Here is a 13764-nt window from a genome sequence, read left to right on the forward strand (position 1 = left end):
ATTTTCATAAAAAAAAGCAAAAATGAATTCATTCATTTTTTTTAATACTGAAAACCATAACTTTAGTAAAGGTGCTTTTGTTTTGTTTTTCCATTAAGATGCAAATAAAAATAATGAGTTCGTTATATTTTGTGATCATTATTTGATAAATACTGAAAATTCCATTAAAATTGGTTAATTTCCTGATTTTTGGATGAATTTTAAGTAAAGAGGGGGGTCAAAATGTTTATACATTTTGAGCATCGGCATTAATTTTGCATGTACGTAGATTTTAAATTCTGTGATTATTGGTTGTGAGTAAAGTATTAAGCGACCAGCCATCTTGTTATTCACAAATAAAGTATCATGCCCTGTATTACTTTACTAAAAACTAATAATTACGGAACTTAAAATACTTACAACTTCTAGTAAATATATATTTTTAAAAGTTTATTTTTTAAATGCAAATACGTCACAAATTAATTTATTTACCCTCTCTTCAGGAGGTGATTCTGAAAAGACAGCGCACTCCGATAATTCTGGTCTACAAAAATGTCTGAGCAGCATCATCGGCATTCCTTGGACAAAAAAATCTTTATTTACCTTAGTGCAAGTTTTAAAATGAAAAAAAAAAAAATGTCTATTTGCGTGTGTAGTGCATTTTTACAAGATCCAACAAAACAAAAATAAATAAATAAACAACAAATAAGTGTTACCAAGCAAGATGCTTCTCTTTTACTCATTTTTGTGCGTTTAAACTTATTTTAAAGCGTTTATTTATATTTAAACAAAAGTAATGTCAAGTCTGTTGAGTTAGAACGAAAAAAATATGGCAATTTTGTCATAGCAATAGGGACCTTCGATAATCCACGAAAATCGAAAATTAAACAAAGCAATTCAATAATTGCCACCAATCGCGCGAAAATGCCCCGTTTGTACATTATTGTAACATTACAATCTGCTACAACGGAAATAAGAAATCTCAGCTGCCTGGATTTAAGTTTTGATAAAGAAAACGACCTTCAACTCTCCACTTCTATGGTCCATATAACTAGATTATTGTGAGTAGCGGGTTGGGGTCACTAAATAAGAACATGACATGATCTAGCAATTAAAGTGTTTACTATTTGTCACAGTTTTTCAAGAGACAATCTGTCTGACGAGGAACGAAGTATTAAGTAAGACGCGTGTGTCCACGTGACTCTCATTCGGAACGGAAGCGAAACTTCCTGTCCCGTTCACGGATTTTGCCGAGGTTTCGTGTAGTCGGTGATGTGTTTGTTTGTTGTGGTTTGCTTTCACCTCCTCTCGTGTTCATAACGTGGTCAGGGCGTGTTTATCGAAAGCTTCGTTGTGGGACGGAGTACAGTAAACACTGGCCTAGTTTTGTTTTTGTTTTTATTTTTATGTTACCCAATGATAGCAGCTTCTTGGGCAGGGGAAACAAACAATAGCAGTAAACAAGGCTGAAAGTTTGGATAATCATACGCAATAAGTTGTTGATTTCTTTTTACACATGTTAACGCCGCTTGAAGTGCATGTGCGTGTGCGTATGTGTGTGTGTGCGTATGTGTGTGTGTGTGTGTGTGTGTGTGTGTGTGTGTGTGTGTGTGTGTGTGGACAGACAGATGGAGATAGACGAATAGATATATAAGAGCAGATATAGATAAAAAATACGGCTCTTTTTTTTTTTTTTTTTAGAATAGTGACTAACCCGAGAAGTACTGGAGGAGTTATCGCCACCTAAGTGCCCAATTAGGTACCAGAGCTGCCGACGCAGCTGCGACTATATATATATATATATATATATATATATATATATATATATATATATATATATATATATATATATATATATATAGTCGCAGCTATATATATATATATATATATATATATATATATATATATATATATATATAGTCGCAGCTCTGGTACCTAATTGGGTACTTCTGCAGTATATATATATATATATATATATATATATATATATATATATATATATATATATAGTCGCAGCTCTGGTACCTAATTGGGTACTTCTGCAGTATACGGACGGCGGCAATGTTAGGGGGCGATAACTCCATTTTCTTCTTGATACCTAATAAATAATAAGTAATATGTAGCAAGTAATAAATAATAACAAGTAATAACAAACAAGATTTTTTTTCCAACGCAAAAATATTTGAAAAACCAAAACATCTATTGTATAAAAATGTGTCAATATATAATTGTAAAAACATTTATTGAAAAATCTTCATAAGAAAATATAATTTTAATAAAATAATTTGGTAATTAAAGCGACATTAGGTTTTTATAAAGTATACTACAGAAGTGCCCCTAAATGAAAAGTGAATTTAGGACGCTAATATGTGCACATGCGAAAAAATGGTTTCAAATCCACAGTTTACATTTTTCTTTCTTCATATATATATTAATTATTGAAGTTATTTGGAATCTTAGCCCATTGTTCTAAGAGAGGTAACTATTTTACTAAGAATTGAAAGAAAAAATTATTTATTTTTTTTTAACTATTTCATTTAATGTAACAAAGTTTTATAACATTAATAACAAAAAAATGTAAAACGCAACGATATTGTATTTTTTTCTATAACAAAACATTTGAGTAATTGTAAGAAAATGATTTTTTTCAACTACTTTAGTAAAATAGAGTTACCTCCCTTCGAACAATGGGTTACAATTCTGAATAATCATTATTAACTATAATTAATTTTTAAAACAATTTTTCCTCTTAGTTTTAATGTATTTTAAATTAAACTCTTAACATTAAAACTACATTCCAAAAAGTGTACAGTAATTTTATCTTTTGTTTTAAAGATCTGCTATTGGAATAATATTAATTTTACATGTTTTGCAGTAATTAATATTAAGATCTTTGAAAAGGATAAGGAGATTTATCAAGGACCCAGTTTTGTTTAAATTTATTAAAATGACACTTAAATTCAACCAGATTAATCTTATCTTGATTATTAAAAAAACAAAAATCAAAACAAGTGAAGCATGCATAGACCCCTGTGAACGAGGCATAAAAAATGACTAAGTTCAGTATTTGGCTCCCTCCCCCCCCTTTTAGTCCCAAAAGTTCCCAGAGGACGTCAAATCCTAGTGACAATGAACAAACGGTGCAGTTTTAAGCCTTAACATATGTAAATTTAAATTCTGCACCATGCAAAAAAAAAAAAAAAAAAGAAATGAAAGTCCATCATTGCCTTCCCCCCATTTAGCCCCAAAAGTTCTCAAGGCCTTAACATATTTAAATTTGAGTTCAGCACCATGCAAAACTGCTAAATAGACATACACAGAAAATTTTGGACAAATATGGTAAAATAGTCCCAAAAATATGGAGTGTTTTTATTAGCCCTAAAAGAGACCCTGGGGAACACCTAAGAGTTATCATGAAGTATAGACAAAAAAGTATTATAAAAATCCAAGGCATCAATTTTTTTAATAAGCACAAAAGTGTGAATTTTAGCCATTTTAACCCCAAAGGCACCCCTAAGGGGTCAACCGGAGTTTTCCCGGAAAATTCGTTCTGTTTACTCTACTGTTTTACTGTTTAATGTTTGTGCAAAATTTCCAAAAATTCCAAGGCATAGTTATTGAAAAAAGTGCAGACAGATAAACGGACGAACAGGGGTGAATTTACAGGTCCATCCTCCTTTTGTCGGGGGACCAAAAAAAGATTTTTGCATTGTAGTAATTAATATAATTTCATTAAAATAACATAAACGCCTTTTAATGTACATCTAATGTCAAGAAATATTTTTTCTCTGTTTTCATTGCAAACAAAGCACGGTGCAACTAAGTCATAAGCGGTTACTATTTGGAAACAGATTTGCAAGCATACTATGTAGGGAGTTGGGTAGTAAGATGCCTGTTCACATTACACTTGAACTTCTGCATGTCTGTACAGTCAGGGAAGCAGGGACCTGGAAGGAAATTACAAAGTCTAGCAGTTTGAGGGAAGAAAAAATGTCTAATATTTGAGTAGAAGGCTTTACGGCATCTAGGAATCTCTACAGTGGAGGGGTGGGATTTTGCTGCTTGTCGGGTTTGTCGGTGGCATTTACGTATTTGTGTTCGTCCGACCACTTGCCATTAAAGTACTTGTAAAACACGCACAGGGATGCCACATTTCAGCGATGGCACAGAGGTTGGAGTTTGGCTGACAGTGTGGGATCTAGTAAGTTGACGACTCTTTTTTTTAACCCTATCTAGGAGCGAGAGACTAGAGGCAGATGCTCCAGGCCAGATGTGACAACAATATTTCATGCATGGGCGAATAGTTGCTTTGTAGAGATACAGGATACTCTCAGGTGTTAGTAACTTTCTAGCACAGTAGAGGGAGCCCACCTTGGCAATTACCGCAATGTATTTGTTCTAATTCATGTTAAATAGTAATTTGCATTTAATGCAAAAATGAGCACAAATTCAACCATCAATTTTGGCATAAAGCACTTATTCTAAATCAACAGGATATAACTATGGCCACTTTTTAATTGGCTAAAAAGTCTTGTACAGATATAAGTCTAATGAGTCTCATGTCTAATAATCTGTATTCCAACTTTGATCAAAATCCATTATATGATTCTGATGGAGATGCCTAAAATTTAAGGCTTAAGCTTAAGGGATATTAAGAAGAAATTGAGATTCAGGGAACCATGCCTATTAGTGTTGAATGACTATGAATATAATTCAATACAAATGTGAAATATGAAAATTTTCCAATGAGAAATTTTGTGTATATTATGTCCCAAAAACTGCTGAAAATACCCAAAAGAAACTTACATTTGGGAAATAACTAAAGAAAATGTTTACTACTGTTTTTAATTTTAAATAAATTAAAATCAAAAAGAAAAACTGTTTTCTTAAAAATTAATTACAATTAATTATTATATGCATGAAGAAATGAAAGGTACATCATGGATTTGAGATTATTTTTCGATTTGTATGTCCTAGCGTTCAAAATTCACTTTTTAAATTCAATACCGTGCTGTTACCTAAGCCCTCTTGGATGTATCTGGAGATCAAAATAAGATAAGATTCACTCATTGGAATTCAGACTGCAAGAGTCCGAGAATAGCTTGTGTGTGTGTGTGTGTGTGTGTGTGTGTGTGTGTGTGTGTGTGTGTGTGTGTGTGTGTGTGTGTGTTCACACATGGAGATAGGAAATCTATTCCTAAACCTTTCCTGACTTTATCCTTTCCTCACTTTTCCTATCCCTCTTCCATCGTTTTATCCTTCCTCCACTATATCATCTATCCTACTTCATATAGTTCAGCTTTGTATCTATTCCTTTTTCTCTTCATCTAATTTTCCCTCTCCCTCCTCCATCTCTCGCCCTTTTAAACACACACACATTATCTCCTTTTCTATACCTGCCATCTCCACTTCACACTTGACTTTATATATATATATATATATATATATATATATATATATATATATATATATATATATATATATATATATGAGTCAATTTTCTCCTTTAAATTCAGACACCATGGGACTACAAACACAGGCGCTATATATAAATCCAATATACTCATAATTTCTGCCAGTAATTGATGCATATTTCTGCAAATTAACAGTCACTTTCATTCGATTTCCTAATTTCCTACATTTTTTCCAACCAACCTGATTCTCACAAAGGAGTCATAATAAAAAGAAGAGAGTGTAATTTTCACTCACTCAAAAATATTTACTTCCACTTTTACATATCTATGTACCTACCTTCCTACCTATTATTATTATTATTATTATTATTATTAGTAGTAGTAGTAGTAGTAGTAGTAGTAGTAAATAAATATTTTAACATCCTTAAACATATATGTTCGATGTTCATCAACAAGCATGAGTATGGATTATATAAGTGTACTGCTAGTCAGTCGACTTGAGCCCCAGACTCAAATAATTTTAATTTAAGTTTATTACTCTTGACGAGTTTGATAACCACATTTCAAATGCAAGAAAAATAAGACCATTCAACGAGTACTACATCTCTCTCTATTTCCCTCTCACCTATCTCTATTTTCCATTCTCTCTCTATCTAAAAATGTTTGCTCAATTGATTTTTTTATTATTATTTTTCATTTTCCTATGATTGTCAATCTACCTCACCCCTCACCACACTATAAATCATGTACCTCTCTATATATACTTTTATTCTATTCCTCTTTGTTTTGCTATTTCTATAATAGCCAGATTTTGGTATCATGTTCGACATTGACGGTGTCTTGGCACGAGGCAGCAATCCATTGCAAGCGGCTGTTGAGGCCTTCAAACTGTTGACTGACGATGAAGGACAACTCAGGGTACCCGTTGCATTCGTCACCAATGCATGCAATCGCAGCATCGACAAAGCGTCTCAGATCCAGGGATGGTTGGGCATTGAGGTAAGTCAAGATTATGAATCAATTCAATTTTTCTTTCTAATATATCTAATATATAAAGTAAAGTTATTCCCTTTGTTCTGTTTTTGCCATCAATAGTTTTCTTCTTAAATAATCGATATTTGATTCTGATTTGTCAGTTTTTCTTCTGGATCGTTGTAGTGTGTTAAGAAAAATAAAATGTAATATAGTCTAATTCCTTTCAAAAAATACTTTGTTCAGATCAGAATTATTTTAAAATGATCATCATTTATAACAAAAGGATGTGACTCTTTATCCGTCCACACAATTACTTCAATTTTATTGGATAAAACTGCTTTTCTATCTCATTTGAAAACTTTGTTGGTTCACCCAGTATTTAAAAATACTGATCCAACACAGGCATCATGTAAAACAGGCATTAAACTAAATATGATGCTGGTGATTAGTCTTCTGCATCCCAATACAGACCAATCAGTCTCCTATGGATCATAAATAAGTTGTTTGAATCTGTCCAAATTAAGTTGTCAATCACCTCAGAAAAAGCAATCTACTTTATAAGGTCAGCTGCTGATGTGCTGATTGTAATATTGCCTAGAATCAGTGAATTTCTTTATAAGGCGTTTGTTTTTAGAGTAGTAGTTCTTAACATATCAAAAGCCTTTGATGGATATCTCATTAGAGGTTGCTTCAAAGCTGTACTAATTATGGAATATCTAGCAATATCCCTACAACCATGAAATTCTTTTTGATAAGTCTATAAAAGTAGTTGTTGATGAGCACAAGTTTCAAGCATGTAGTATCAATGCTAACGTGCGTCAAGATTTTATTCTGAATTCAACCCTTTTTCTTATCTTGATCTTATCTTATCTTCTAAATCATATTCTGAGATCATTGGTTGATATCTACACAAACAACAAAGCTGCCTGATGATTAGGTGATGATTAAATTTCGTTAATTTTCTCTCTTTTGATCTGAAGCATATAAGCTAAGTGGAAAAAAATAGCTTATTACTTTTAAAAGCTCTAAAATGAAACCTCTCTTTTCAACACTAATGTTCGCATCCTAGTTAAAAAATAAAACAAACAAACAAAAAACACAAACAAAAGTATATGAACAACGGTAGAATGAAGAAAAAAGAGACTTTTTAACAAATAATTTATCAGATATCCAGTTATTTCTAAGTTATTTATTCATTTTTTAAAAAAATATAAAATATACTACATTATTTGAAAAAAAAACGATAGAGGAATATCTGAAATATAAAAAATTACATTTAGACCTACAATTTACATGCTTTTAATATATATATATATATATATATATATATATATATATATATATATATATATATATATATATATATATATATATATATACACAATGTCAAGAAAAAAGTACTTTTAATGATCTGTTTCATGACGTTTGTGAATCTCTTGATGTTTGTTATCAGCATTGTCCAAACATTATTTAAGACACCCTGTTTCTTCATGTACAATAATTTATTGTTTGATTTTTTTTTGCCCAGGTAACTCCAGATATGGTTGTTCACTCGCCGACCCCATTGATGATCATGGAAGAATACCACGAGAAGCATGTCCTTCTTGTTGGCCAAGGTCCCGTTCGTGACGTTGCCAAAGAGTATCCTTTTGTTCTGACAATAAATTATGTCCTGTTTATGTATTTTTTTTTTTAGATGAAGATTGATTATTGGGATTATTTAGATCAGGATTTCTAAACCTTTTTCGGTAAATGCCTCCTTAGAAAACTCGGATACCTACTACCCCCTCCCTCACTACATATTACACGCATCCTTACATAATAATGTTAGTAGTAGTGGTAGTACTAGTAATTAAAGTAAAAATAAAGAATTTAATATTCATATAACTTTGTCAACATTACTGAGTGTGATTCTTGAATTATTTTTTTCAGTTAAAAATAAGTGTGATGTAATCAATTTCCATATAAATTGTAAATCTCAAAGAAAATGTATTGAGAAAACCTAGTAATGTTACTAGAATCTCTCAATCTTTCACCCCCCCCCACCCCCAAGGATCTCAGGGAACCTCTACACGATAAATTTGACCACCACCTACCTGAAGTCTCGTAACGCCTTCCCACCTTCCTGGTAGGTCGTACGAACCCCGTTGGGAAACCCTGATTTAGATTATACAGACTACTATTCTCATCTTGAGTGTTATTCTCATAACGTTTCAGCCGATGTAACCTCCGACCTTTTTTCAATTGTATATTGCCAAATTCGGAAATCTTTCTCTTCGCAAGCATTCGTAGCGATAAAGTGCCAAGTAATAATTCTAATTGACACTCTTCTGGGAGTTGAAGGTTCAATCCTTGGTATAGGTAATACCTAGAATACAATTACAAATTAAGTGTCTTCTACCCGGTTATGGCTGATGGAACGAGAACAAGCTCCCCATGTGGATTAAATAAGCGCTATTGAGCCATAAATACTATCAAGCCAAATTATTTTGCTGGCTTACTTTCCTCAATAGTAGGGTGTTCCCCACCATCATTTACATTCTGAGGATAACCGTTACACAATGATTTTGGTTCTTGAAAAATATCTAAAATCTGTAACTTGAGCATAAGGGATCTTGATAATGAATTGAAATTCATAGACTATTGTTTAATAACTATGGATCTAATTTAATGCAAATCAGAAATATTTGATTATTCAAATCTGCCCATATTATACCTTTTCACAACTTTTTAAAATACTCCTATTGTTTGCATGAACAGCTGGCCATTGAGAATTAAGAAGATCTGATTATATTTATTTTTTGACTAGTAATATTGCACAGATTAATTAACCTAAGTAAACCTTCTTGCCAGACCGCACTAGAAGACTTGGATATATCAAGTGCTACTACTATAGCTTAATTTGCTCATTTATTATTTGATTTTTTTTCTTTTTCAGATTTTTTTCTTTTTAATTGGTAAAATGATTAAAAATAGGATTATTTGCAATATTGTTGTAAAATGAACTTCAAAAGCATTCACATACAACACATATCCACGCACAAAACTTTTTACAGGCCTGCTCTTTCTTTCCGTTTCTTTTAGCAAAGAGATTTTAAATAAAAATACATGTTTTATGTGCAATTGTTATGCCAACCTTAACTTTGATTAGACTTGGTTTCAAAAACTTTTGCCTTCTCGATGATATCTGTGATGCCTACCCACTTCTAGACATGGTGAACCATGAAAACAGAAAGGCCATTGTGAGTTAAACTGCTTTCTTTTCATATGTATGTATGTGTGTGTGTGTGTGTGTGTGTGTGTGTGTGTGTGTGTGTGTGTGTGTGTGTGTGTGTGTGTGTGTGTGTGTTGGGGCGATTAATCAGAATCGGTAATCAAGAAAATGAAAACTTTTTAAAGTATTGGAATCGAAATAAATTGTGCCTACTTTCTGATGCCAAAAACGATGCTTGTAATTGTTTATTATTTGTTTTATTTTTGTTTCAAACTTAATTTCCTATCTAATATATATATATATATATATATATATATATATATTAGATAGATATAAAAACATGTTTGCATGCTAGAACATTTTCTTCATAAATTCTATGCAATTATACACAATGTAGAAACTATGCGTAAAAAGAATTAAGCGTTATAATTAAATGAAACCAGTCATTTAGTAAGTAACTATAAAAAATGACGGAGTAATTAATGAAGCTTATTTTTCAAAGGAATATGAAAATTAGTTACCCTTCATTAAGTTGCTCACATATTTATGACTGAGTACATTAAGAAGTTCGTTCTAATAATTTTTAAATAGAAAACGTAGGCTTTTAATATCAATGTCAAAGCAAGAAAAAAAAAAAACTTTATAGATAATACAGAATAATTATTTTCTTTTATTGTTTTTTTTTAATTTTAGGCCAAAGGATACATTGAAAAGGAATTCCCCAAAGTTGAAGGTTTGTCTACTATTCTTAATATATAAAAATAATACTTATGAAAACACGAGTATTCATCCCAAAGCGGCACTATGTATGCGTGTATATGTATGTACATATTGAAGAGCTTAATAATAAAAGTGGAATAATAAATTTAAGATGGCTGCCTAACACTATCCCTCATATGATCGGATGCATCTTTTTTATATATTTTGCTGGTGGGGGTCTTTTCTATGGATATCATTTGAAAGAAAATTTTTTCAAGTTTTCTAGATTTCTGTCTTGTTTACTTTGGATTTGCATCATCGTTTTTGTTTCGATTGTTTCGTGCAAATTGTAACAATATTCATTTGCCTCTGATGAGTTGTTTAATGGCACAATGGATCATATCTTCCATCAATACAACGAAACACGTATAAGGCACTTAAGAAAGAAATTAAGGCATTTGCCTCTGATGAGTATAATTATTTGAAAAGCAGAAAGAAAATAAAGAAAATAAATTTGGGTTTTTGACTGTGACCCACTACCAGTTGTGTATATATGTGTGTCCGTGTAGTTTATAAATGTATATGTTCTTATATGGTGGCATCACACTTGTGAATGGAATTAGAATTCCAACCTAGCATTAAGGTAAATGCTTTTCTGTAAAAATAATTGAATACAATCAGTTATCAGTATCGCAAATAAAATAAAAATATAAATACATAAAATGGCATCATTTATAAGTGTTATACATTTATATATGCACATATATATGTGTGTGTATACACACGTACATATATACTCACCCACATATATATACATGCACATTCATAAACACACACATATATGTACACACACACATATATAAACACACATATATATACACAGATATACACACACATATATATACACACACATGATGATATGATGATTGCAACGTCTTGTCAGACGAGTGCCACTCCCTCAGACATTTAAAATCCATGAGCCCAAATGCCTGAGGGAGTATCTATACAAAGATGATGTTACAGAGTCTTAGCTTTGTACGACAGCTAAGTCTCTCTCTCGGTTCAAAATGTTGAGATCCAGCAACAAGCAAGAGCAAGATAGCCAGCAACAAATTAAACTGCAGACCAGCTTAATGCGGGTACTGGTCTCCCGCTTTATAGTTTTTTGCTTCTCCTAGAAAGGTTGCCTTCACCACGGCTTACGGGAGCCCTCTCCACCCCAATACACATATACACACACACAAATATACACGGTGCTAGTTGGCCATTGACCCAGAAAAAGAGTTCATTCGCACACACATGCATACATATATACACACGTATATAAATACATATATATACACATACATACATGATGACGATACACACGTATATAAATACATATATATACACATACATACATACATACATACATACACATGCAGTTAATATCAGCACAATTAAGAGATAGATTTGTCAATATCAAAGTAGAAATAGAGATGTTAGTAACAAAGTGCACTTCAGGGTTTTATGACTGAGGCGTCACTCATCGCTGTCAAAAGTGTATTGAGAATGGTGGTGACTATGTAGAAAAAATAAATCCTATAGCACAAAAGATCGCTTGTTTTAACAGTACAACTCCCATCTCTCCAACGTTTTAATTTTTTAGTTAAAAAACAAGGGCTTTACTTTTGGAACGACCCTCATACTAAAACTCTTTGTGCATAGCTAAAGGTCTGAAATTGGATTATCTAAGATAGGACTAGAATAGATAATAGAAGTGAAATGAAAGCAAGGAAAGTCGTGCAAATATTGGTGTCACAACGTTTATGTGTGGTCGTAGCTAAGCATAAATCAACTTAATAATGTTGGGATGATTAATCGGAATCAGAAATCAGAAAAATCGGAACTTTTCAAAACATCGGAAATGGTATTGGAATCGGTAACATTTGTGCCTATTTTCCGATACCAAAAACGATTGCTAGAAAGGACTTGTCCTGCCTTGATAGAGTTCAAAATAGACTTCGTAGCCTCGTAGGAGATGTCCTTTTCTCTTCCTTGCAACCTCTATCTCACAGAAGAGATGTTGCGAGTTTGTCTCTGATGTATCGTTATTTTCATGGAAGGTGTTCAACTGAACTTCAATCTATGCCCCCCCCTCGCCAAACTTTCACAAGAAACACTCGTCTAGCTGTAAACACTATCAATAATTCCACCCACTCTTTATCTGTGCCTAAACCTAAACGTAGATTCTATGAACAAAGCTTCTTTCTTAGAACTCCACGCCTGTGGAATTGTCTTCCGTTTTCCTGCTTTCCGGCTGACTACAATATGGTTGTGTTCAAGTCTAACGTAAATAAGTTCTTGATGAGCCGTTCTATATAAGTTATCAAATTTACCAAATTTTCATTACTAATGATTACTATATTGTCCAATGTCTACTGTACACTCTTTAACCCTTATCCTTGAGTGGCCTCTTGGCCTTGATAAGTGGTGATGCCTATGTAAAAAAAAAAAAAAAAAACGATTCCTTTAATTATTTTTTTTATTCAATATTGTTTAAAACAAAATCTTTCACAGCTGGTAGTAATAATAAACTAATAAATATTTATTGATTTTAAACTACCTGTAAAACTAAAATCTATAGATCACCTCCCTCCCCACAAGTGTGGTTTTAAGTTTGAGAAAATATATAGACGTTTAACATTTGTTTTTTATGGTAATCGGGAAAAAATAACAAGTTTATAGTTAACTAGCAGATGTACTTGGTGTTGCTTGATATTAAATGTAGCATTAAATTCCTTAAAAAAAAAATAAAGTAAAAAAAAAAGAAAAAGAAAAAGAAACTGAGACACATGCATGCGAGTATTATACTTTTTTGTAAACAGTTCACTTCTTGCAATTAAAAAAAAATACTCGTGCTGAGATCGAAACCAAAACGTAAAATCACTGTGTCAAGTACAATAACCATTAGACCAGCTTGACACATTCTTTAAAAAGTGTTATCTAACCTTAACACAAGTAATCTGTCACAAGAACGATTTACATATGCACATAGGTGAAACAGTTAACAAAAAGATAAAAATCCAATGACCCCCTTCCACATACCAATTTTTCAATTTTGACTCCTTAGCAGCCCTTTTTTCCGGATGAAAACCGATTGAAAAGTTTTCCACATATCTAAATATCCTATATATCAAATTTCAAGTCTGTAGATCAAAAATTTGTTGCGTATATAGGTTGAGAATTATCAGCACACACACACACACACACTCACACACACTCAATTATCACTTGTATAGATATATAGAATATTTGGGATTTGTAAATAATCAAAATCGGTAATTGTAGCTGAATCGAGAAAACATATTGGAATCATTCCATCACTATTAATTATGCAAAAAAAAAAAAAAAAAAATTGAACCAATGAAAAGTATTTTCTCGTGGTTGAAAAATCTGAGATAGCAAAACATAAAAACAAATTTTTAAATTGTTTATTTTTTT

General features: G+C 32.0%; 1 protein-coding gene across 2 annotated transcripts in view; it reads left to right on the forward strand.

The window, feature by feature from the left end:
* Window positions 1–13764, forward strand: part of LOC145293847 (haloacid dehalogenase-like hydrolase domain-containing 5) — a 47650-nt gene that overhangs the window by 26969 nt on the left and 6917 nt on the right. For both annotated transcript variants that reach the window (XM_080140528.1, XM_080140529.1), the window contains exons 3-6: window positions 6198–6392; window positions 7897–8009; window positions 9520–9610; window positions 10276–10315. In XM_080140528.1, the coding sequence (XP_079996654.1) occupies window positions 6198–6392; window positions 7897–8009; window positions 9520–9610; window positions 10276–10315 (439 nt within the window). The remainder of the gene's footprint in view (window positions 1–6197; window positions 6393–7896; window positions 8010–9519; window positions 9611–10275; window positions 10316–13764) is intronic.

This window comes from Euprymna scolopes, chromosome 15, assembly GCF_053919585.1.
Source record: "Euprymna scolopes isolate OS-2025 chromosome 15, ASM5391958v1, whole genome shotgun sequence".
Taxonomy (NCBI): Eukaryota; Metazoa; Mollusca; class Cephalopoda; order Sepiida; family Sepiolidae; genus Euprymna; species Euprymna scolopes.